At 55.7% G+C, this 25,557-nt stretch overlaps 2 protein-coding genes and 2 pseudogenes across 2 annotated transcripts; 1 reads left to right on the forward strand and 3 right to left on the reverse strand.

Moving 5' to 3' along the window:
- Positions 1–5,692: 5,692 nt before the first annotated feature.
- On the reverse strand, positions 5,693–6,828 carry LOC119097369 (alpha-soluble NSF attachment protein-like; annotated as a pseudogene).
- Positions 6,829–7,125: 297 nt separating this feature from the next.
- LOC119097370 (alpha-soluble NSF attachment protein-like) lies at positions 7,126–8,344 on the reverse strand. Its single transcript, XM_037220415.1, has 2 exons — positions 8,280–8,344; positions 7,126–7,903 (listed from the first exon to the last, which is right to left on the reverse strand). The coding sequence occupies exons 1-2, from the start codon at positions 8,342–8,344 to the stop codon at positions 7,126–7,128; spliced, it is 843 nt and encodes a 280-aa protein (XP_037076310.1).
- A 1,655-nt stretch (positions 8,345–9,999) lies between these two features.
- On the reverse strand, positions 10,000–11,741 carry LOC119097371 (RNA-binding protein squid-like; annotated as a pseudogene).
- A 3,916-nt stretch (positions 11,742–15,657) lies between these two features.
- l(2)k05819 (transmembrane protein 94-like protein l(2)k05819) lies at positions 15,658–20,477 on the forward strand. The gene is made up of 4 exons (XM_037220417.1): positions 15,658–15,669; positions 15,914–16,243; positions 16,439–18,865; positions 19,208–20,477. Exons 1-4 carry the CDS (start codon positions 15,658–15,660, stop codon positions 19,811–19,813), a joined length of 3,375 nt encoding a protein of 1,124 aa, XP_037076312.1. The 3' UTR covers positions 19,814–20,477.
- Positions 20,478–25,557: the final 5,080 nt, after the last annotated feature.

The raw sequence follows: 25,557 nt of genomic DNA on the forward strand, positions 1-25,557 counted from the left end.
CAAGGTGATATATTTTTTCAAGGCTTTGCCATTCAACGTGGTGACACCTTGCGTGAAACACAGAGCACTGAGGCTAGAAAAAACACGATTTTGGGCTTTTGCTAAAGCTAATACAGTTTTTCTAGCCACCGTGGAAATGCCTTGACAATCCTTTGAAGCGCGTTTTTTTTGCCACCAATACCAGCTGACAACACAGAGAAGGCGTGTATTAATCTTCTATACCGTATTGGCCATCTCATGTGCTTGTGTGCGGTTGTGACTTGGTGACTCCTGCGGCGGTGAGTGGTGACAGTCTGTCGGGGCTGGGCAAAGCTTCCCATGTCGCTTATTTTTTTACTCACTTACGCAGTTGTAGCGTATCTCTTTATTTCCTTGGTCTCTTTGCGCTCGTTGGCCGTCCAGTACGATTTCCAAAAATACTGTTTGGGCCTTTTACCATTTTCGCGGCCGGTCCTTGGATCAGTTGCCCACTTGGCGTGATTTTCATGTACATTGCCATTGCTTTCATAGCTTTAGGTACTGTGTAATTCCCGGACTCACAGACGTAGACTTTCATACCTTTCTTACAAAATATTATGTCCTCAGGTGTCCTACATGTACTATGTCCTACATTTTTGGAACCATATCAGCTGATTGCACTTCCCCACACTTGCTCTGCCGAGGTGATACGCCAGTGTTGGGCACCCAAGCACGGCTCAGGCTGGCCCAAAGTGCATCGCGTTTGTTTAATTTAGTCTAGATTTAACACTGGCGACATGTGAAACGAAGGAAGGAGCTCCGTAGCAGAGACAACTCAGCGTTTTGAGAATCCCCCCATCACAATTTTAGTGTCAAGTGATGGGGTGCCGTATTCCTTTCGCGGACGTTTCTATGTAATCTGAGCTCTTTTACATAAGATGCCCATATTTTGTTAACACAACTCGCGAACAAAAGTCCTTTATAGACAGGACTCATTAACGCTTTTAACGACCCTTTACCAGTAGTGGAAAATGATCTCAACATGAAACATGTACCTCTGCAATCTACGGTGGTGACCCACTCTTGTATCACTTTCCAGGACTGTGAGGTCTGAAAGATCAAAAGCATGTAGTTGTGGCATCTTTGACATGGTCATGAAATGAGATAAAGAACACCAAGTCACGTATATTACATATATATATATATATATATATATATATATAAGCATACATCATAGCTTATATGACATATATTACAAAGGAATTGCATAGACATTTCATCTTGTATATCGCATAAAATCCCTGCGACTTTGAAATCGAATGACCGCCAAACTGGGAGGAATGTGTCATTGTATGTAAAACTGCGAGAACGGAGCAAGTTTGATAGTCCAAGAGCAGATCGCATGCAGCGACTTTCTGAGCGCTTAAGTCCTCCACGGCGGGCTGGCTTTTACCTTAGTGATCTTCGTCATCCCCTGCAGGATGCAGGTGACACTGCTGGGCAGCACTGGCTCTTCCAACACTACAGTGATGATGTCTGTTCGGAGCAGGCCAGCTGTTCGGCTATTCGAATCAGTGCTGGATTCGTCCACGGCGAGCTGGCTTTTACCTTAGTGATCTTCGTCATCCCCTGCTGCATGCAGGAGACACTGCTGGGCAGCACTGGCTCTTCCAACACTACAGTGATGCTGACTGTGTTCGGAGCAGGCCAGCTATTCGGCTTCTGCTTCTTCAGGAGGATATCGGTAATACCGATAATCAGCTACGGAATGTGTCCGGTCTGGAACGTTTGCGCAGAGATTTGCTGATCTCTGTAGATCGCAGCGGTTGGTTGTCAAGCCGTAGTGTCGCCTGGCAGTGCTCGGCCGGCACTGACTCAGCATCGCCGTCGTTTCCATGTCTATTTGCAGCGACACTGTGGACGCTTTGCCCCCCAAAAGAGTCTTGCATACCACATCCACGCATCGCATACACGTTACCAACAAATACGAACATTCATCCACTGCGCAGCCTCATTCAGATTACGGCAACATCACCACACACATGCGGCACGAAAAAGGTGCGAAGGGGTGCTAGCGTGGCGCTGTGTCCGAAGAGCGGGTGAAGGGGTCGATTTCGGACGAATGCAGCCCAGCCCGTCGGTCCGTGGACGCGTTGCAGCGAATTTCTACGTGTTGCGGGTCCAGGGGCGACACCGTTCACAGGTTGTTTTCATCATGCAAGGCTGGCGCCGTTTCGGTGGCCACCTGGAGTTTGTTTTCTCTCGAGCTGTGTCTGTCGTTACAGCCCCGTCCGACTTGCGGCGGCCTACGCGCGGGCCTGGCGACTGGCACAGTGCTCTGAGCATTCGGCAGCTTCCTTGCCAGCGGTCAGAACAGTCCAGCAAGCTGTGGCAGCGCACGGGCGGCATGTCGAGGCGATACAGATTTTGGAATGAAAGCTGATTAACATTTCCATGCCTGTCCGCCTTTGATATCCCCTTTATTGACATGTGCCACTTTGGACATGTTATCATGCACACTGATGTCTTTACATCACTTAGCAACATTTTTGTGAGACTCTTGGCGTGAAATGAACGGTACACATTGTCCGCTGTTTCTGTGCTGTAATTATAATGTCCATTACGCCGGCAACCAAACTTTCATCCACATCTCGAACCTGATGGTCCTCATTTTGATGTTAAACAGAGAAAGGTGGGTATTCATACCAGGACTGCATATTTCTTCCCATACTCTCTAGTGAGGTGATGGTTAACATACTGATCTTGTCCCCGCCACAATTCTCCAAAGGTGCATTTTCAATTGCCAACGTATCGGCTGACACCACAACGGCTGACCTACTGCTTTAAACCTGCTGCTTTAAAACCTGGGACGTATACAATTGTGACTGAGGCCTAACGACATATCAGCAACTCACGTCATTCAGCGTCGAAATTCCTCACGCCGATTTCCGCGGTGGGGAAGGCACTGCTGGCCAGGAGCTATGCTCGAGCTTCGCACTTAACGCCTGTGAGCCAAACACTCGCTCCACTGGGCTACATCGTCCATCTAAGTACGTCGTACTTTTGCATCTACTTCTGTGGTATGAGATACACGTGTCAGACGATGACGATTGCGATGTTGAAGATAGCGCTCTCGGCACTTAAGGACGCTCGCCACGAGTGCGACTGTAAGCTACACTGTAACCGTGCGTCGCTTCCTCTCCAGCGTCGCTTACAGCACGCTGCTCTGAGACCTTGTATTTCAGCTGTTCCACGCAAGAATGAGCGCCTCGGCTCACCGGCCGGCATCCCCAAGGGGCCCAGGCAGCTCGAGAAGGCGCCCGGCCCGCGCAGAGGCGGGCGGAGGCAGGCCGCCACGGCGGCCAGGCGGCCCCGACCCAGCAGAGTCAGAGCGCGCCAGCGCGGTGAGCGCCGCCACTGATCGGCCAGCCCGCCGCCATGGCGAGATTAGAGCCGGTCCGCACTGCAGCAGACCGAGGCAGCCAACGTGGCGGCCGGCTTAAGCTAACAGGCGGCGGGAGGTTAACAAGCAAGGCCCCTCACAGCGCGATGCAACAATATTTTGTTTCCTATGAGTTTGAATTTCGGTTGCACTACTGCCCCTGAGCGCTAATGTGCCCTATGCAGTCGCTGACGCTCCATAAAACGGCCTGACGACGTGCGCTGCCATCCGTTTTTTAAAAGAAAGGAAAAAACCTGTCCCCAAACCGGCAAATCGGCAGTTGGTGGTATTATGAATGTGAGGCAAGCAAGCCCATGACATGGATGGTGGGGCCACGTGTCGAAATGCACGCCAAGGACCGCACAGGCGAAGGCGTACCAATTCTTCACCAAGTGATGGTTGTCACATGCTGATATTTCCAGTCCCATAATCCTCGAAAGGGCCACACTTGAATGTGCACACATCAGCAGGCTGCAACACGCCTGATGTTGAGTTATCTCACTTCCCACCTCTGAACATATTTTGTGCGCGATCTTTTACGTTATTCACGCTAGACACGCACCGGACCGGTCCGAGGCAGCCGGCGCTGCCCGGCGCACCTGCTGTTGTGGATGTGGTTCTCCATGTGGAAGACGTGCTTGAGTCGCTCCGGGAGCACCACTACCATCTTCTGCACGATGGCGTAGCTGCCCTTCGGTGAGTTCTTCATCATCTCTATCAGAGCCCCATACGCTGATCTGCGCAGGCTGCTCTGTTGGGGCGGCGCGTGAGGTCATGTATCCTGCCTCTGAGTGGGAGTAATGGCCCAGTGGTTAGCGCGTCGAACTTCCACGTGCGGAGCGCGGGTTCGAATTGCGGTTGCACCGATGATGTGCCCTATGCCTGAGCGCTTATGTGCCCTATGCAGTCGCTGACGCTCCATAAAGGGTGTGATGACGTGCGCTGCGCGTCCTTTTTTAAAAGAAAGGAAAATTCCTGACCCTCTGAACCAACAAATCGATAGTTGAAGGTATTGCAGATGTGATGCAAGCAAACCCGTGACAGGAATGGTGGGTCCAGATATCGAAATGCACGCCGATGACCGCCCACGTGCCTGCACGGCATAACACAGCTGACGATGCACGCTATGACGTCCAATTTGCAGGATCAAAGTGAGAGCCCTCAGTCGGCTGGCATGCACCGGCTGGCACGCGCAGACAATCTGTAGAAACAGGACTACAGCAGCGGCGATAAGCTTTCTGAACATTTCGTTTGGTACTTTGCTGACACTTAGGGGCATGCATCTTGCTTTTGGTGCACGTCCACCGTATGGCATACCAATAACATTCGATACTGCACGGCACATGTCCTTCAGTCCTGAGTTCGGCACGTGTTTGTCACATTTATCCGCGGGCTAGAACTGCCTTTTCATTTCGGCGTCAACACCAAAGAATGCCTGTCACGGAAACATCTGCCCCTTGAGCCAAGCATTTGACGGTGTTGATTTTTCAGTCCTGTTGTGTAGGCCATATAACTACAGTCACCCTCAACTCTACATCGGCCTCAACCTCAATTGGTTTCAGAGCTACTTTGCTGACCAGATGCAGCTGGTGAAAGACGGATCCCTCTCCCTTTGTCGATCCCATAGCGTCCCGCAAGGATCCCTGTTCGGCTTTTTTATCAGCATCTTCATAAATGGCGTTTTTCAGGCCAAGATTACACGATTTATTTGCCATCGTCGGCTTGTTATCAATGAACAAGAACATTGAACCGCACTCCTCAGACGCGTGCGACACAGCCGAAGTGCGCGAGTGCGTTGGCCTGGAACTCAGCCAAGAGAGCAGGTGAAAGGACACGGCTCGCGAGGGGGTGGGGACGCAGCTCAGTGCCCGCTCCTTTGACGCGTGGCAGCGAAGACATGGAGCGGGCACAGCGGCGGCACCGCTCGCAGGTCCTCAGGTCCTCAGGCCATATGATGGGTGATGATGATGAATACGAATGGTGGAATAGATGGGTGGAATAATTGTTCGCGACTATCGCCCTAGCCTGGCGCGTTACTAAGTAGACAACGTATCAGCCAGCTTCTGTTAACTGTTACCCGCACGCCGGCGCCGTATAACTCAACAATACATGGCTGTATCAGAACCAGGCCCCAGACTATCGCCTGCGGGTAGAAAAGCAGCCGTCAGCGACACCATCACACTAAAAAAGTAGTAAACCAGCAGACTTGCACCCCACAGAGCGAGGCGTGGACTCGTCGGCGGCGCGGGGCCTCCCCGGCCGGCCACGTGGACTCGGCGGCAGGCGGTGCGCCTACTTCAGGTTCTCCTGTATGGTCTTCTTTATCCGGTTCAGCATCATGGTGGTCCAATGGTCGAGGCGCGAGATCGATTCGTACTCGATGACCGTCTCAGTGAACGCGTCCACGTTCTCTTCCTCCTGGTGGGTGCAGATGGTCCTAATAAGTTTGCACGCGCGCGAGTCCTGGAACGCCGGGTACATCTCCTGGTAGCGTTGCACGGCGTTGTTGGCGTTGATGACGTCGATGCACAGGTGGCACAGCAGCGCCCGGAAGAAGTAGTCCTTGGCGCTGTACTTCAGCAGCGAGCTCTCCAGGGAGGTGCCGGCCACCTGGTTGTAGATGCTGATGGTTTTCTCGTAGTCCTGCGTCTGGGCGGCGAACTGGGCCACCTTGAGCAGGCACTTGTTGGCCGACGAGGTGGACTCCTCGCCGCGGAAGTAGTCGGCCGCCTTCTCGTAGTGCTTGATGCACTTGTCCACGTCGACTAGCTCCGTCTCGTACATCTCCGCGATCGTCTGGTGGTGCTTGGCCGCCACGGTGAATCGGCCCATGTCCGTGAAGATCTCAATCGCCTTCATCAGGCAGTTGGCGGCATCATTCGGATGGGACTTTTTGTAGCAATTTCCAGTGTCGACAAAGTTAGTAGCTGCATCGTGCCGATTCGGGTTCTTCAGGCTGAGGTTAGCCACCTCGCAGAAGGCGTTGCCAGCAGAGCTCTATTTCTTGGCCATCTTGAACATGTTGGCCGTGCGGTGCTCGTAGTGCAGTTGTGTGTGTCCTGCGCCCCTGCTGGGGCGGAGCGCGGCACGTGGTCAGGTTTGCAGGCCGGCCTCGGCTGCGCGGCAGATGCGCGCCGCCGCCGCAGTTCGCACGGCCCCAGCTCGTTCGCACGGCCCCGGCTCGCGGCCCCCGCTGTGGTGAGTCGCCGTTGAGAGAGCAGCGAGGGCAGGTGCACCATCAGGGGCTGCTGCGGTGCGAGACCAAAATACAGAGAAGATGTGGTGAAACACTTGGAATGGTAGCTAGCAGGTGGGGGCGAAAGACGTCTCCGGCTGGCGCAAAGGTATTCGCACACTATAATGTGCAGCTTAGCATCACATGGGGCACTCCCAAACCCACTGTGATCCCGCCACACGCCCGAAACCATCCTGTACTGCATAGACCAGCCCGAAACGGCCCCGCCAGGGTAGTCATCCGACCGCAAGCTACCGATACACATAAATTATACCCGCACGCCGGCGCCGTATAACTCAACAATACATGGCTATATAATAACCAGGCCCCAGACTATCGCCTGCGGGTAGAAAAGCAGCCGTCAGCGACACTATCGCACCAACAAGGTAATAAACCAGCAGACTTGCACCCCACAGAGCGAGGCGTGGACTCGTCGGCGGCGCGGGGCCTCCCCCGGCCGGCCACGTGGACTCGGCGGCAGGCGGCGCGCCTACTTCAGGTTCTCCTGTATGGTCTTCTTTATCCGGTTCAGCATCATGGTGGTCCACTGGTCGAGGCGCGAGATCGATTCGTACTCGATGACCGTCTCGGTGAACGCGTCCACGTTCTCCTCCTCCAGGTGGGTGCAGATGGTCTTAATGAGCCCGCACTCGCGCGAGTCCTGGAACGCCGGGTACATCTCCTGGTAGCGTTGCACGGCGTTGTTGGCATTGATGACGTCGATGCACAGGTGGCACAGCAGCGCCCGGAAGAAGTAGTCCTTGGCGCTGTACTTCAGCAGCGAGCTCTCCAGGGAGGTGCCGGCCACCTGGTCGTAGATGCTGATGGCCTTCTCGTAGTCCTGCGTCTGGGCGGCGAACTGGGCCACCTTGAGCAGGCACTTGTTGGCCGACGAGATGGACCCCTCGCCGCGGAAGAAATCGGCCGCCTTCTCGTAGTGTTTGACGCACTTGTCCAGGTCGACTAGCTCCGTATCGTACATCTCTGCGATCGTCTGGTGGTGCTTGGCCGCCACGGTGAATCGGCCCATGTCCGTGAAGATCTCAATCGCCTTCATCACGCAGTTGACGGCCTCATTCGGGCCGAACTTTTTGCAGCATTTTCCAGCGTCGACAAAGTTAGTAGCTGCATCGTGCCGATTCTGGTTCTTCAGGCTGAGGTTGGCCACCTCGCAGAAGGCGTTGCCAGCAGAGCTCCATTTCTTGGCCATCTTGAACATGTTGGCCGTGTGGTGTTCGTGGTGCAATTGTGTGTGTCCTGCGCCCCTGCTGGGGCGGAGCGCGGCACGTGGTCAGGTTCGCAGGCCGGCCCCGGCTGCGCGCCAGATGCGCGCCGCCGCCGCTGTTCGCACGGCCCCGGGTCACGGCCCCCGCTGTTAGGAGTCTGTCTGTCGACGTTGTGCGCGGCAGTTCGTCGTTGCGTGTGGAGTGGTCCAGCCGCGATGTGACTCCGAATACAGAGCTCGCCGACCCGGAGGCAAAACGAGCAGCGCGCACCTTGCGCCCGCTCTTTGCCCCGGCCGGCCAGAATTGTTAACCCTGCCATCATGGCATTCATCAAAGGCGAATGGAAGCCTTTCTAGGACTACATTCACAGTAAACGGTAGGGTGAAAACCATCAAGCTACTATGGCCGTCGAGCTCACGTGACGCGAGACGAGAAGAAGTAGTCCTTCGCCAGGTACTTATCGGTCACGCACACGCGACGCATGGCTGTCTTCTGTGCGGAGAAGAACGGTCTCACTATCCTCACTGCAATGCACTACTCACGGTTCACCACACGATTTGTTCATGTCCTTATTTCAGCGAAGAGTGGTTACACTATTTCGAACAAGATGCTTTAGGTCTTGCAAATCGGACATCATTAGTGACAATTCTTGTGTTCTTGTCACGGCAGAACTTTTGGCCAAAGACATGCGTTGGAAGGGTGCCCCGACTGACCCGCAAAGCAGCTCCCTCAGTGCCCAGGATCCCTGCATTACCACCTGTAAATCTAACGGGGTAATGTGAGACCCAGGCAAAACTAAGAAGCTAGGGCCGGGGGTTAATCCCTACTCTTACCAAATGCAGACCCTTGCGGAAGGCGAATTTAGTCTGGTTGTGTGACGTGAATGGGGCCTTCACAATCCTGCCAAACTGCCCGTGGGATCATTGAGCTCTCAATCCCACGACCAAGGAAAGATGGTGCCTCACTGCCCCTCCCCCCCCCCCCCCCACCGGAGGAGAAGGGCGTGAAAATGTTGGATTTCTGTGCTTGCATTCATGCAGTCAGACTCGTATCAGCGACAAAGGTCCAGGGGCACGAGCAGTTTTGTTATAGCAATGTACAAATTGAACGCATCGATCATCCCCCAAAATGTGACATTTGTTTTGATAGCAGACGTTGCTCGAGGATAAGCAGGTTATTTTCTCAAGTACAAACTCACGTGCAGTCCACGTGCCACATGCCACGGTAAACGTTTTTTTTCCGTACCCTTTGCCTCTGCCAACGTTATGGATTGGTCAAGACAAGCTTGATAGTTCAGATAAAAGCACTTTTAGTCGAAAAACATGCAACAACTTGATATGTCGTGTGAATTCGCTTAAAACTGGCTTGCCTTTATGGGCTGTGAAAGAGGCAACGGTCTCAAAATATCATAACTCTTCAGCCCAAGGTAGGAGTTGAGGATTCTCTCATTCGGAAAGAGCAAAGCCTTTAAGAACTTGAGAGCCAAAATCGCCGTCATTGTGGCGTCAGTCACACGTTCCTAGAACAAATTCCTTTGGCCACCGAGAGCTCGAGCTGTCCAGGTTAACGGAATCGTCTAGTATTCTGAAAAAGACTCAAACTTCACCTATGTCATACAGGAGTGTTCCTAAAACTCGAAACCAAACCATGGAGAAACGAGGGGCAATATGTCAGTGGTTCACTGCAAAGCTTAAACAGGAATTAAACTTGCCTGACGATCTGTGGTTCACTAATAGACAATGTTGTGAACTGGACCTGATCCTGGGGCATGTTAATTCACCTAGTGTAATGAGACGCCAAGTATTTCACCACAACTTCTCTGTATTTTGGTCTCAAACTACAGCAGCCCCTGACGGCGCACCTACCCTCTCCGCTTCCCCCACGGCGACTCCCGACAGCGGGGGCCGTGACCCGGGGCCGTGCGAACAGCGGCGGCGGCGCGCATCTGCCGCGCAGCCGGGGCCGGCCTGCGAACCTGACCACGTGCCGCGCCCCGCCCCAGCAGCGGCGCAGGATACAGAGTACAGCTGCACTACGAACACCCCACCCTGATCCTAATGATCAACGAGTACAAAATCGCACGGGCCTTCGCTCTCGTCCGCTCCGACGCGGCAACACTCGCTCGTAACCGTCGCCTGTCACACCGGCACCATCATCAGCAGCCACACCGCCTTTTCAGCCACGCAGCGGCTGGCTGTGGCCGGCCGCTGCTCCGCCGGCCTCGGGAGGCCAACCCGTCGCTACTTCGGTTGCGGGAGACCGACCCGTCGCTCCACTGTCCGCGGGAGGCTGCTCCACCGCCCCACCCGTCGCGGGAGGCTGCTCCACCGCTCCACCAGCCGTGGGGGGCTGCTCCACCGCTCCACCGGTCGCGAGAGGCTGCTCCACCGCTCCAGCCGCCGCCCCAGCCACCGCGACCGCCGCGGCCTCCACTCATCATACCCCGGCCGCCGCGCGCCGCGCCGCGCATGCCACTGCGGCCGCCGTCCGGCTTCAGGGTTGCCTTCTTGACGTCCACCTTGATGTCTTTGATCTTGGTCTTGCCGACACGGATCAGGTCCTACACTACCTGCTCCTGCTCAAAGGTGACAAAGCAAAAGCCCTTGCGCTGGTTCTTGATCTTATCCATGGGCATCTCGACCTCCACCACCGTGCCCATGGCGCTGAAGTGGTTCTTGATGTCGTCATCGGACATCTCTGGCTTGAGACCGCCGACGAAGATCCTTGCTGTGACCCGCCTTGGCCTTCTTTGGGTCCACCTTCTTGCCATTGATGATGTGCTCAGCCTTGTTCAGTACCTTCTCGATGGTTTGGTGGACGAGAAGACGAGGAATGCGAAGCCTCGTGACCGGCCAGTGTTGGGATCTGTCTTCACGTTCACAGACTCGATCTCGCCGAACGCGCCGAAGTACTCGCGCAGCTCCTTTCCTGAGCTCTCCCAGCTGAGGCCACCGACGAAGAGTTTCTTCTCGTCATCTCTGCCCGGAGCCTCAGCCGCGCCGCTGCCCTTCCCGGCGCACCTACCCTCTCCGCTCTCCCCACGGCGACTTCCGACAGCGAGGGCCTCGCAGCCGGGGCCGGCCTGCGAACCTGACCACGTGCCGCGCCCCGCCCCAGCAGGGGCGCAGGATACAAAGCACAACTGCACTACGAACACCTAGCCTTAATGCTGGCATGTGCAGCATATTCCGTTCACCTTGGGGAGAACACACGTTACCATAATGAAGCGTGGTGTGGAAACCACGTGGAAACCTGCATTAAAACGTAAATTTTGCTTGATTCGGCTGCTTTTGACTGAAATTTTGATCAGCATTGACAGTGCGCCGTTGAAGGCTTGGAGTTCGTACGCCGATTGGAAAGTGGGTGAGCCCCAGTTCGCAAAATTCGCGCGGCACTACAGACTCGCTCGCACGCTGTCTGGCTCCTACTGTCCACAGGGCGACGAAGCCGATGAAAGAGCTGTTCAGGAAGCTGAGAGGATCATACGGCAACCAGATCCTCAACTTGCTCTGATGACGCATCGAGCGACACCACAAGAAGCGATCGGACATTTGTCGCCTCAGCTCATCATGGGGCGCAACATCAGATCCTGACATCAGACATCGAAGTCCCATCTCGTGCCACAGTGGCCCGACATGGCCAGTGTCGTCCGCCGAGCAGGTGATGCGAAGCAGCGAAGCACGACTGACTTCAAACGTCGGATGGCGCGCGACCTCTCCTTCCAGTGCAGCCTGGAGGAGTGGTGCTCACCTGGCTGCCCGGAGAGCAGACGTGGACGTTCCGTCATCAGCCAGCCGGCAGAGTTGGCAACCAGTCCTACTGCGGCAGGGACTGTCGTGATCTGCGGCTCTTCCCCGCTGCCCTGGATCTCCACTTGCATGAGGGCGGGGTAAACGACTGGAGCGACAGTGCTGAAGCGAAAGAAGAGGATGAGGAAGCTGCGAGCAGTATCGTGAACGATTACGTGGTTCCGAAATGCAGGTTTTGGTGCTCCTTCACCATAAGATTGTGATGCTCGGAGCGGTCACTTAAAGAGAGTGTTCAACATTTGTACGTGGTTATGAACTGAAATGGCAATCTTGTAGATCATTCGATACAGTTCACCGCCTCGCCCTTCATAAGACATTTAACTTTTCAAGTGTCTGACCCACATGCCCGCGAAGGTGGGCACATTTTTTCAGGGCTACCATTTCAAGGTCACCCGGGTATCCATGACGCTTTAATAACGTCATTCAAATCCTGTGGTTTTATCGGCCATGCAGCAATCAAGGTCAGCCAAAGTATCATTGTCCAGTCGTTCATATATGGCGTTCTTCAGCGCGATTTCCAGGCATAACAGCCTTCCACTAGCTTTCAATCAATGATGTGCCGGGTACGATGACGTAATCAAACGATGTCGCTAACTACTGACTGTTGTATATCATCCACCTTCATCAGCTGACTACTTCGCCACCTTGGTTACTGCCACCAAGGTCACCCTGCATGCGGGTAGGTGGGGGTGGGGTGCCAGCGGGAGCAAGTCCTAGACCCGCGATTTTCCGTGCGTTGTTGTTGCCTTCATTGTACTCTGTCTTAAAGGTACTTATACGCTTATGTTATATAAACGCTCTGGTCGCCATAGCCTGTCATGACTAACACTGTTATTCTTCCGATGTGGGCCGCGCTCATCCATCTGATTGAAGGATATTAGGTTTGAGCTAAGACGCTATTTGTTGCCATTACATGGCGTGTCGAGCTAAGCGAGTGCGGTAGAAGCATCATGACATGTCTTTTGTGTGCTTATGATGTCAGCACCATTCAGAGTTTTGTACTTCATTCAGTTCATTAAGCTGGTTTAGGAAGTGGGAGGCCTGCGTGGACAGCCTCTTGTGAAGTACCAGTAGTCGCCATTTCCAACCTGTGTCAAAATGTTATTTAAACTTTTGACACACCTTTCTCATGACCAAAAGTAAATCCATCTTTTTAAACCTGTATCCAGTTGGGGGCCAGATGGCAAATAAACATCTTTTTGAAATGCTGTATTTGTGTATGTGGATGCTGTATTGCTGTGTTAAGCATAACATCATGTTTTTGGGATGTTATGCTTACCTTATTATGACCAAGAGGCAGGAGCAAGGAGGTCTCTGCAAAATAAATAAAAATGCTGATTGCACCCAATGCCTGCATGAGATGAGTGCTTATCAGATATTTGTATCACGGAACTATTACATGCATATGTAGAGCTCAGGGCAGGTTAAATTGTGTGGAGCTTTTTTAAATTATTGGTGTCTGAAAAATGTTTTACAATATTTTTTCTTAACATTCCTTTTGAAACACCATTGCTCCTTGGGGAATCAGTTTTCCACATGTTGAAACTGGTGGTGAGTTGGTGGCCACTGACCTATGCACCAGACTTCTGGAGTGCTCAGATATATAGTCTATGTGAGCTGGAGTTAGCACTGCAGTGCTACCACTATACTAAAGCTAAGCATGGCCTGTATTTTTTGTGATCTGAACAGGAGGGTGGTCTTGCTCACTATGGTCAACTTTCATATAGAACACAAAATAGACCACTCAGTTCCCTGTGCATCAAGCTTAGAAACAAAAGGATTTAAGGTCTTTGAAAGGGCATGCCAGTTATGAGCATGAACTAGAGGAATTATAATTAGCCCTAGTTATATTATCAGTCTGAAATGGTAGTGAAGGCATAAGAGATAAGCTTGAGGCATTTACATTGTAACTGAACACCGTAGTCTCATTGGAACCAAATGAGCGCAGGTAATGGTCCAGTTATTTTTTATAGATGTCTCATAAAGCTGCAAACATTTTTGTACATTGGTGGTTTTATTGGTTGTAGTGGTTTGTGGTGGGTTTTAGTAGGTTAGTAGTTTTTAGTGGCTTTGGTTGTATGTGGAGCCAAGGAATTCAAGATCTTCAAAAGGGTTTGATTTGTTAAGGATTCATCTGCATAAGGGGAACTCCTTCAGTGGTACGCCATAGATAAGGGTGACAAACAGACAGATACCCCCATAACGTGGTCATGGCCACGATGCATCAGCACCAGCATCTGATTGTTATCTGTGTTGGCTGACCCACAGCAGGCAGGAGTGCCCTGTGACTGCACATAGGTATAAGCAGCTGGCAAGGATTTGTACCCATGAGCAGCAGATAGAAGATTCTCTGTTTGGCTGATAGGTGGCACTATTGTACTTGTTTACTTGATAATTTGTGTCCCACTTTCATTCAGTGCACTCAATGCTTTGGCACATCATCTGACCTCACTTAGAGGCTCTTTTGCTTGCTACAATCAAACTTTGGGACTAGCTCCTTCCACCTAAAGGAACTGTTACTCTGCTGCCAAAATTTATGCATGCTTTGTCCCAAAGGCTGAATGTTGAGGCTCAACCAGCATATTACTATTTCTGAAATACAAGGAAACACCTGCTACAGCACAATTCATTTGGACGTTCTCTCCTTGGGTGGAACAGGTCTGGGCGATGACGAGGATTGTGCGGAGGCCCATGGCTTTCGAAGTATCAGATCAGGCCGATTCAGAAATACTTGACCACTAGGTGCTTGGCACGTGTAAACATGGTAATGACTGACTCAAACTCCCACTGGGGCGGTGGCACGCACCAATAGATGTAGGGCGCGGCAACGACGACCAGCTGGGCCTGTTTCATTGTGCAGCCTAAGTTATACCTGCCATACTACACGTTCCACCTGTGGCCGCCCGCCACCATGAGTGCACAAAATGTGTAGCATCTGAAATTTGGTTTGCTTATTCCGAATGATTTGGGGCAACGACTATGGCTCCGAAGGAAGCATGCCATTGACGCTTTTATTGGTAAGCTGTGAATCCCAAAGCCTAGATCCAGATCTAGTTGAATGGATAACTTCGACAGGTTCACTGGATCACTGCACCGGCCGGCCGTTGCCGGGAAGGGGCGCGGTGAGTTGTTGTGGTCTGGCGGTGCTGTGCCACCACCAGCGAGGCTCGCCCGTCTGGTCACTCGCCAGCTGTCATATCTCAAGGCCCCACGGACTACCGGTCCTTCATCCTATCCTGTTCGCTGCAGAGGACATAGGTTGGTTAAATTTCAATGGGATGGCGTAGGAAAACTGCCGCGAACGTTAAAAGATAATATCTTCATGCCTTGCTCTGGTGTGTAACTCACCGAGTGCTTCGCTTCAGATGCACTTCCAGCTGAGATCACCGAAATAAAATGGGCCAACGCAACTTAACGTGTACGTAGGTGGAACATCATGAGCAGTTATGGTATCAACTGTACAAAACTTGTATGTAGTTAGGATTCAGAACACGAAATGCTGTTGTCCGTTGTGGACCAAACCACTCAACATGAAAGACCATTGTGCATGTGCCAAAAGGGGACGGAGAGGGTGTAGCACACACATAGTGGATAATCTCAAATGTCACAGAAATCAAGAGTTTATTGGAATGCGTTCTAACAAGCACACCACCTGCTTTGTCTACAGTGAGGTGTCCGTGCCAACCATGCTGCAGTAGGCGGCGCCGCGCTGCGGCTGAACAGCTCGAATGGAACTGGTTGGCACGCTCGGCTACTACCTGCTCGTGCTGCCGCTGACCGTGCCCATGCTGGTGGCCTTCTCCTACTGCATGTGGGTGGGATGGCGACTGTTCATCAACAACTGAAGCCAGTCGACTGTGGCCTGAGCACCAGCCAGGCGCTGCTGCTGCTGTGCACGGACATCGAGGCTGAGTTGGCGTCGCGGCGGCGGCGCGGCGGCTGGCTGCGCGCCGCGCGCCGCTGCGCCGCTGGGCGCCAGCCGCGCACATGGTTCTCGTGGCCGGTGCTGCTGCTAGCGGCGCTGGTGGGCGGCGCGCTGCTGGCCTGCGCCGGCCTCCAGCCGGATGGCGCCGTCGGCGAGGCGCTGGCCGGCCTGCTGGTGCTGCTGCTGGCCGCGGCCAACGCCGCGCTGGCCGTCTGGCAGCAGGTGCTGGCCGACAGCGAGATGGCGGCGAAGGCTAGCCGCCTGGCGGCGCGGCTGCGGCGCGCGGCGGCGGCGACCGCCGACGCTGGCTGGGCCGAGGCCGAGTACCCGCACCCACACGCGCCGCCATCGCCCTGCATCAGTCTGCAGTGGACCTACCGCGACGGCCGGCTAGTCAACCTGCCTGCCTCGCTGCTGGCGCGCGGTGACGTGCTGCTGCTGCGGCCGGGCGAGGCGGCGCTAGCCGATGTGGAGGCGTGCGAGGGCGAGCCGCCGCTGCGGCTGGCACGGCTCGAGCTGTACGTGCCCGACACCGGCCACCGCGGCGACGAGAAGCCGGCGCAGCCGCGCCTGGTGGCCGCGCTGCCCAATCGCCAGTTCCGCGTGCTCACCGCGCCATATCTGCAGTCGTTGCGGCTGGCGCTACAGGCCGGCGGCAAGCGACCGACGCCGGCGCTGCGCCGCCAGCTGCAGCGGCTGCTGACGGCCGTGCTGCTGGCGGCGCTACTGGCTGCGGTGCTGGCGGCGGCCGTGTCGGTGCCGCTGCAGCGCTGGCTGCTGCCAGACTCGGCGTTCGGCGCGGCGGCACTGACTCGCCTGCTGCTGCTGCGCCTGTGCGGCGTGTTGCTGCCGCTGCTGCCGCTCGCCTGCAGCCTTGTCCTGGTGCCGGCCGCGTGGCTGGCGCAGGCGCGCCTGGTGGCGCTCGCGCGTGAGATGCGCCAGTCGCGGCCCGACGACCGCCACCACCTGGACGTGATGGACGAGGCGAGCGTGCACGAGCACGTGGCCCCGCGCTGGCACCACGTGTGGCCCGTGCTGCGCGAGACGGCGGCCGGCCGCTGCGACAGTCTGCCGCATACGGCCAGCCTGCTGTTCACACTCGCCACGCTCACCTCGCTCTGCTGCGTGGACAAGAAGGGCGTTCTCAGTTGGCCGAATCCCACTGCCGAGAAGGTGGTGACCATGCGGCTGAAGGGCGGCGCCGGCGACGAGGTGGCCTCGGACGGCGCCAGCGTCGCTTCCGACGGGGAAGCTGACCCGGTGACGTCAGACGCGACGCTCGAGGTGCTCGACTTGACGCGCGACAACCCGGCCGAGCCGTGGGCTATCCAGTTCGACGACCCGCGCTGGCGCGACTCGCTGGCACGCCTGAAGCCGATTGGGCTGGCCGTGCTGGTGAACACGTGCAGCGAGCAGACGCTGGCCGAGTACTGGCGCTTCTGCCGCCACATGGTGTGTCTGGCGCAGGACGACGCCGACCTGGTGCCCGTGCCGGCGCGGCGCTGCCTCTGCCAGCTGGCGCGCCAGATCGGCTTCAGCCCGCGCGCTGCCGACGCGTTCCAGCTGGACGCCCAGGTGGCCTGCTACAAGCACCTGAAGCTGGACCAGGCCAAGCGCGACAAGCTGACGCGCGCGTTCTCCTTCAGCAAAATCCGCTTTCCGTACCCGCACATGAGCTCGGTAATCCTGCGCGAGCTGTACACCAACTCGCTGCAGCTGGTGAGCCAGGGTACGGCCGACCTGGTGCTGGACTCGTGCTCTGACTTCTGGGACGGCGCCGACGTCATCCCACTCTCGGAGGCGGACCGCAAGCGCATCCTCGACTTCTACCACCGGCACTCGCTCACTATGTACTGCTCGGCGTTCGCTTACCGACCGCTGACCACCAAGGTGGCCGTGGAGCTGAGCGACCGCTACCTGGAGCTGCCGGCCGAGTCTGGACACATCTACCGCTCCGTGCGCTCGCCAGTGCCCGGCCACGGTCACGCCATCGGCGTCGAGCTCTGGGACAAGCCGGTGCATCCGCAGTATATGAGCACCGACTCGCTGTACGGCTCCGAGGTGAACGACGTCGACTCGACGGAGGGCCTCATTCAAGTACAGTGCAACCAGATCTTCACGGGCATGGTGACGATGCAGTACCAGGCGCTGGCTGACATGGTGCGCCTCATCGACCACCTGGAGAAGGCTTGCATCCGCTTCGTTCACTTCAGCAAGGAGAACGAGCTGCGCTCGCGCGTCTTCAGCGAGAAGATGGGCCTCGAGTCGGGCTGGAACTGTCACATTTCGTTGCTGGACGACGGCACGCGGCGCCCGTCCGAGCCGCACGAGGGCCGCGCGCCGGCGCGCCGGCTTGTCTCGGACGAGGGCGGCGAGCCGCGGCCGGGCCGCGGGCTCGAGCGGCTGCGTCCGCTCAGTGCGTCGGCGCCGTCAGTCATCAACATGGACGTCGGCGTGCCGGCGGCCGGCGACCAGGTGTCGCTGCACGACATCCGCGTCGGCGAGACGCCAGAGCCGGCCGCCGGCGGCGAGGAATCGTCGCGCACGCGCGTGCAGAGCGAGTGCGTGTGGCCGCTGCTGGCGCCGGCGGCGCTTAGCGACGGCGCGCCGTCCGCCTCACGCTCGCCCAGCCACGCCAGCGACAGCAGCGACCAGTCGGACGCTGTCAACTTCGACATGAGCAACCGTGCCAAGTTGCCCAAGGGCATCGCGCAGATCCGGCCGCACCTGGAGCACGTGGACAACGTGCCGCTGCAGGTGTCGCTGTTCACCGACTGCACGCCGGCCACCACGCGCGCCATGCTGCAGGTGATGCAGGAGTACGGCGAGGTGGTGTGCGTGCTCGGATCGTCGGGTAACGCGCAGAACGCGGCCGTGTTCGTGCAGGCGGACGCGGCGCTGGCCGTGCGTCCCCTGCATCCGCAGCTGTGCTCGCAACGGCCGCCGCCCGACGCCGAGGACGCCGCCCGCGGCGTAGCCGACTGCCGCCGCCCGCTGCTGGACGGCAGGTCCAGCGCCGGCGGCGGACCGGTGGCGCTGGCCGAGCGGCTCGACTCGCTCGCCTGCTCGCTGACGCTGCGTCGCGACGACAGCGTGTCGCTGACGCAGCTGGTGCTGGAGGCGCGCCACCTGGTGCAGCGGCTGCGCACGGCCGTCGCCTTCTGGACGTGCCAGGCGGTGGCGCTGGCCGGCTTGGCGCTATTGAGCGCAGCGCTGCTGCTGCCGCCGCCGCTGCCGCCCGGCCATCTGCTCTGGCTCGCCTGGGTCCAGGTCAGTCGGCCCAGCCGACAGCTGGCGTGCCGGAACAGCATTTATGACGAAGGGCTGGCTTGTGTGTTATCAGCTCAGATATCCTTGTCATTACTGCACTACCATATCGCGCGTGGTTTGAATAGTTCGTTCGTTGTCCTCATGAAGTTCGTCACTACTAATTCTGCTCTTGAAGGGCGTCACTGGTGCGGTGTCCAGACGGATTGTTTGCCCTAGTGTTTTTGTCATCCCGTGCTTCGGCTCCGCATTGTTTCCCTTGCAGTTTATTGTTCTGCATCTGATGTGTAGTGCGCAGCTCCGGTGGCGCGCTCTATGTCCTCCAGTCGCGTGTTCCGCCACCAGGTGCCCCTGCTGGCGGCCGCCCTGCTGGCGGCGCCCGTCGACCTGCGCATCATGGAGGAGGCCCAGGATCGGTGCTCGGCGCAGCTCTCGTGGCCGCAGGTGGTCTACGTTGCCTGGTGCTATGGCCTGCGCGTGCTGCCGACGGTGCTTATCGGCACTGTTTTCTTTGGGCTGAGCCTGCGAGCCGTCTGCCCGCCGGCCGCCTGCCTCTACGTGTATCCGGTGGCCGAGCTGCGCGCCGTGCAGAACGCGCTGCTGTTGCTGCTCGTGCTTCACTCGTGCGTGACGTCGGCGTCGTTCGTGCACCGGCGCGCGCAGCTGTGGCAGCGCTGGCCGTGCGCAAGCCGCGCCTGGGCGGTGGCGTCCGCGCTTTCGCTGCTGCTGGCCGCGGCGTTCGTGCTGCTGGACTGCGCGATGGCCGGCGAGACGCCGCGCTGGCCGACGGCGGCCGCGCCCCACCTGGCCGTCGCGCTGCTGGCCGGCCCGCTCGTCCAGCTGGCCGTGAACGAGCTCGTGAAGCGGTACGAGTTCAAGTATAACATCCGCTACCAGAAGCGCGCTCGGCTGGAGTTCGACACCAAGCTCGGCATGAACTCGCCGTTCTGAGGGCGCCCGGCGCCGGCGTGCCAATGGATGTCTGTAGAGTGGAGGCGGCTGGCAGCGTTCGCGGCCGGTGAATTTCGGTGGAGTTGGGCCGCCGACACCGATAGACTGTGGTAGTCCTCGGTAGAACCGTTCTCAGGTGGGCATATGGTAGTGCACTGTAGAACTCGGGCTGTTTGTATGGAGTCTGTTTTGCGGATGGTGTGTCTCGGATAGGAGAAGTCTGATCCATGCGTGTTCCGCACTTGTTGTCGCGTTACCACTTATGCATGCAACGTGTTAGCTGTGCTGCCGTGTCGCGGCGTTCCTTTCTGCTGCAAAAAGACGCCCTCGGAGGGGTTTGATCGCCGCGGCTAAGCATTTAATTGCGACGCACTTACTGAAGCTGCAGTAGTTGTGTGGTTAGCCGGTATGTTTTGGGGTAAACGATGTAGCATGGCAAGCCGTGTTTTATTTCCACTGTTGACAGAAAACATTGCGGTTGCTCGAGTTTAGTTCGATGTGAAGTATTCCGTATCCGTAGATCGAAGGGTTCGTGCAATTCCCTCGGCTGCTTCGCACATTGGATGTGCTCAAGGACTTCAATAACTCAGTGTGATAACTGCATGAATATTTGGACTATTTTCATACGGTATTCAGCACAAATACATGTAACGTGACCACGTCACCGGTCTATTATATGAACATGAACATGGTGTAACCCCAAGAGACTGGGTCAGACTATGCGCATCAGTGCTGGTTTTGTGACACCAGTAAAACCAAAACGGAACGTGGCAGAGCGGGGGGGGGGGGGGGGTCGTCTGCTGGGAGACAGGTATAGGCTAGTGTAACGTTGCAATAATGCGCAGTAAGCGGGGTGCAACCACCGAAGCCTTGCATGGGTATTACCCACGCCTATCGGAACACATCCGTACGTGTTTTGCTGTCACATCTGGGCACACCGCCAAGGGGCAAGTCTTCAGGGGGTTGCCCTATCATTCAGAAATGTGGTTAGCTGCGCGTGTCTGACGTTATCCATGTGTTTGGACTGACCGAATAAGATAAATCCCCTTGGATTCCTGTTCGTAATGTCTGAATTCTTGCCTTGGCTTCCGGGTCGTAACCCTGTGAGCTAAGACGCCGCCTGAGTGAAAGTATCACCGGGTTGTTAGTGTCCAGAGGAGTTTTTCTTAAATTGCTATCGAGTTGAAGGCAAATGACTACCGGTAGAAACAAAAGTGTTACTTGAACCTGTAATGTGCTCTACGCCCCACATATTTAGTCCCAGTACTATTTCACTCGCTAGGCCGAGACGGTGAAGGGAATGATCCACCTTCGGAGCATATCTCAAAATCATAATTTAGTAAAACTTCAGGACTAGTCACGTCTAATAACAGCACTGGGTGGTAGCATTGTAGCACCATGAAAACATAATATGGATATGGATTTTGACTTTTTCGAGACCAAATTACGCTGCCACGCTTTGTGACAGCACTATCTAGTGTTACTAGCACACTTCTTCCCTGCAGTCACGACCATCGTCGTCATGACAATGACCGCGCACACATCTGGTATGAATGAAAGAACGTCTGTGATTGGCATAGCGGGCGCTGGCCCATCTCCGAGACGTTGGTTGGTTGAAGGTTGAACCAGTGCATCGCATGTATCATATGATACTCCCATTCACAAAGCCAAAGTGTGCCTCGAAAACAGCCACTGTGGTAAACATCAAAAGGAAAAAATTGAAGCCATAGCATAACGTTTCGTTGAATTCGCAGGATAATAGCTCATCTGTTTCTCTGAACAGTGTTTCAAGCTTTCCTACCACTTAGTACACAAACATGTTTGACACAGTGTGTCGCCAACATTGCAGAACACACACGTTGGAAAAAGCAAGGCAAATGAAATGTATTACTTTCATAGTGTTTCATGTCTTATTCAGCCAGGGAGTCACATGAGATTTCTTCCGTAAAGTCGGCTACTTCAAATCGAAATTCAAATCGTAAAACGGATTTTGAGAAAACTGGTCGTGCTGACTAAATCGTACACGCCTGATGTAAAAACAAGTGAAAATCACAAAAAGGTGGGAGACTTCCTTTAAGTCCTGACCAGCATTGGTAATTTCACCACCCTCCAGAGCTTACAAGGGTGTGTTGTCTGTGGGGTTTACCTCTCAGTCGATCCCACATCCAATATGCTGAAGAAAAAGCGCTCTCGTCCGCATGCTGACTGAAATGTGCACAAAGCCACTGTAGCCAAGGACTTGCGGATATTACATGTGCCTGCGACTATCAGATTGCGATTACGATTAGATTACGATTATCAGATTGTATAGATAACATCCTTTGGTCATGCGGTGACAAAAGATGTCTCCAAACCCGGGAGCATGTCCATCAACGAATTCTCCCCAGCACTACGCAGACAAATTCTTCCACAACTCTTGAGTTATCGGGCGCTGGGCGGTAGCTACCGTTCATGAGATCGTGATTATGTGTTTTGCGGTGTTTTGGTTTCCATTCCTGGTGCATTGTGTGCACCTTTCAGTAACCATACGAATGACTGTGTCCTCGAATGAAGTTATAAGGCTGTGTTATAGTGCTTCAAAATTAGTTGTAGTGTTTCATCTAGTGTTTTGTCTACATTGTTGCATCTAGTGTCTTACATCTGCAGTGTACATGTAGTGTATCTCTGTTATCGTGTTACACAACATTCCCGGTCTCGCCGCTGACAACGCGCATCAATTGAGAGGTTTACATGAGCCCACTGATTATGTCAATAAATGGTGTTTGCTCAGGCTGTCACTTCCGGGTCAGGAATGAGCCTAAAAACGTCCTCTGAGTTAGGAAGCAGGGCACCGACAGGAGCGAAGCGGGCATTCTTGACCAAACGCGCACCCTTTGACCTGATCGGGTCCCTTCCTAGGGAAGTTCTGGTTGCGCCACTACTCCTCACGGTCATATGCATGCAAGTAGACGTGTTAGGTATAGGCTTAAGCTAATCTTGACCCGATCAGCTGTCTGACACCACGATCGTGCATGCTCTGCGAGACTGCGTGTTCTAACTCTATCTGACTTACTCTAACAAAGCATACACTAAATATCGGATTCCTTATGGTGTCTTCGGACACCTTGTTTACCCTCTTCTGACTTTCATACGACCTCTGCATGAGCGGGCGGGACCCCTGCCGCGGGTCTTCAGTCGGCCCAATGCTCGCTTCATCGCACCGCTGCAGCGGCACCAGTCTTATCACGCCGCTGACCATGTCTTAAGCAGACGGGTTTGATGACCATTTTCTGCAGGTAAACACGGATCTAACGGCTTACCTAAGACAGAGGATAACGTCGCAATTGGCGGCGTGCTTGACAGCATGAGTCACGCTCATGTTCAGGTCTTATCTCTAAGATGGATGGCTCAGCGACCACAGCTGTGGACAATCTGGCCGTCACCAACCCCGCATATAGGCTTACATTTATATATGACTGTACGTATTTTCACTTTTGATAGGCAAGTCTGCGCTAGTCATGTCGCATGAGCCCCGGCTGAAAGCCTGCAGTGCGGACATTCTTCAGCTCCTTTCGCTCCTCGCTCCACTGGAAAAGGTGTCTCCCAGGGCTTCAGCTGCGCCCGCTTTCCGCCCAGGGGCGCTTTCGCGCAGCGGTATCGGCTCGGCACACGATCTCCGCTGGTGCGGTCGGAGCGTGCCGCTGGACACCGGTGGGCGGCCGCACCGCCACCATTCCCCCCCCCCCCCACCCCCACCCACACCACCAAACACGGTCCGACCTCAGCGGGTCCCTAAGCCGGCTGCTCTCCAGCACTGAGCACGGTGCTGGAGGCCTGGCTCCCATTTTATTTGTTGAACACTGGGATGGCATCGACATGGTATTTTGATGTTCAGGTTTGCCTTGTCAGAGTTACGCTTACGTAGCTCATAGTTTGACGCCGAGTTGATGGTACAGTTTGCTGTTTTTCTTTTACGAGAAGGCATCAGCATCGCCGCCAAACACGAGCATGTCGGGGAGCGTGTGATTGTAAGGTCTAGCTTTGGAAGTCGTGGACAGGTAGCGCCGGAAGATGCACAGCTTCAGACGCATATCAAATTGCTCAAAACAAAAATCCTCTTCAGCGTTTTGGAATAGGCAGAAGTGTCAGTATGAGAAGTGACCCCAACGTAGCCTTGGTCATGTAAGTTGGAGACCTTTGGGAGCTCGGTCCTATCGATGAGCAAACCTCAAGTTCATCAGTGTCTTGATAACAGCACTTATGCCTATCGCGTTCGCCGCACCTGCCACGGAGATCGTCATCGGTAGAGCTCATACCGTGATTTTTGTCCTTTGCTTCATGTTTACAAAATATTTTTCTTGTGATCTGCCATAACAGATCTCCTGCTCACGTGAGACAACAGATCCCATGCTCGCATGAAACAACAGATCCCATGCTGACGTGAAACATCAGCTATTTGCCAAGTCAGCTTTTTGTAGGCCTGCCTCGAAGGCTTCACTGTGTGCCAGACCACAATTATTTATGTCTGCAGCGAAAGATCCTTAGCTCAATGCATCCGCTTTCTACACGCGTCAGAGGATCAGTGGTTACCTCATTCCTGATAAAGGCGGGGTCCGAGCTGCTGTGTTGACTCACCAACTCCGCCGTCGACGTCCGCTCTGAGGCATCACGCTCGATGCCTCCTATGCCGTAAGCGTGGCCGACATGCGTCCTGTCAGCCCAGTCCGGGCGGTGGCGGTGTTATCGGTTATTTAGAGTCCTGTGGCACTTCCCGGCGCCGGGCTCCGCGGCCCCGCGGCTCATCGCAAGCCAAGGTCGCCCCGCTGCCCCAACCCCGTCCGAGCGCTTCATCACGCCGCGCCGCCCGCAGAGCAGTTACGAGCTAACGGCGCTCATTTACGGTGGAACCTCAGCCGCAAGAACGCCCCCCCCCCCCCCTTCCACAAAGCTTTGTCATGAAGCGAAGGCCCACGCCGCGCGACCCTTATGAGGGAGGCGGAGGAGGGGGCTGAGGATGCGCCGGGTCGAGGTGGGAGGACCATGTCGCATGACCTTGGTGCCGGGACGACGCCTGCTCATGACTTCCGTCCTTCGTTCGGCTGACCCCATTACACGGCGACAGCCGGGGCGGCTGGCAGCAGCGCCGGACGTCCTCCGATAGCGCGGCGTGCGCCAGCACCAGCGCCGCCAGTTCCGCGGCGTCATCCCCACCGGCGCTGACGGCCGGCGCAGCTCGCGGCTCGCGGCGCCCCAGCGCGTCCCAGCGCGTCGGGCGCGGTCCGCGCGAGCCGACCGACGGTCGCCGGCGCGGCACCGGTCGGCCACGCTCTCGACGGCGCCGCGTGGGAACAGTCACGTGGGAGCGCTCGACGGCAGCGACCGGCTCGAACCCGATCCCGGAGACGGCGCCCGGTCCAGCTCCAGCCAGCCGCCCGGTAACGGTGCCTCGATCTCACGGGGCCATGGGCCGCCTCCGAAAAATGCTGCGAGATCTTGATCACAGGCAAATATCGTTACAATCTGGCGCCTGATGTCCTCCTGATAACGGACGACCTTTCTCCGGTGAAAGGACGCCCGGTGGCTTTTTACACGGCTCCGCTGGGATAAGTGATTGTTCTGGCATGAGCCTCTCTCGTCCTATGGAAATCGTACGCTGCGCCAGGGGCCTTGGCTGCAAAGGCAGGTGTCCCTGTACAGGATTAACGCGATCTTCATGGCGGCCACTTCATAAACATTACATTTGCATGGTTCATGATGTCAATGAC

Source organism: Pollicipes pollicipes, unplaced genomic scaffold (genome assembly GCF_011947565.3).
Source record: "Pollicipes pollicipes isolate AB1234 unplaced genomic scaffold, Ppol_2.1 Scaffold_4295;HRSCAF=5057_pilon_pilon_pilon, whole genome shotgun sequence".
Taxonomy (NCBI): domain Eukaryota; kingdom Metazoa; phylum Arthropoda; class Thecostraca; order Pollicipedomorpha; family Pollicipedidae; genus Pollicipes; species Pollicipes pollicipes.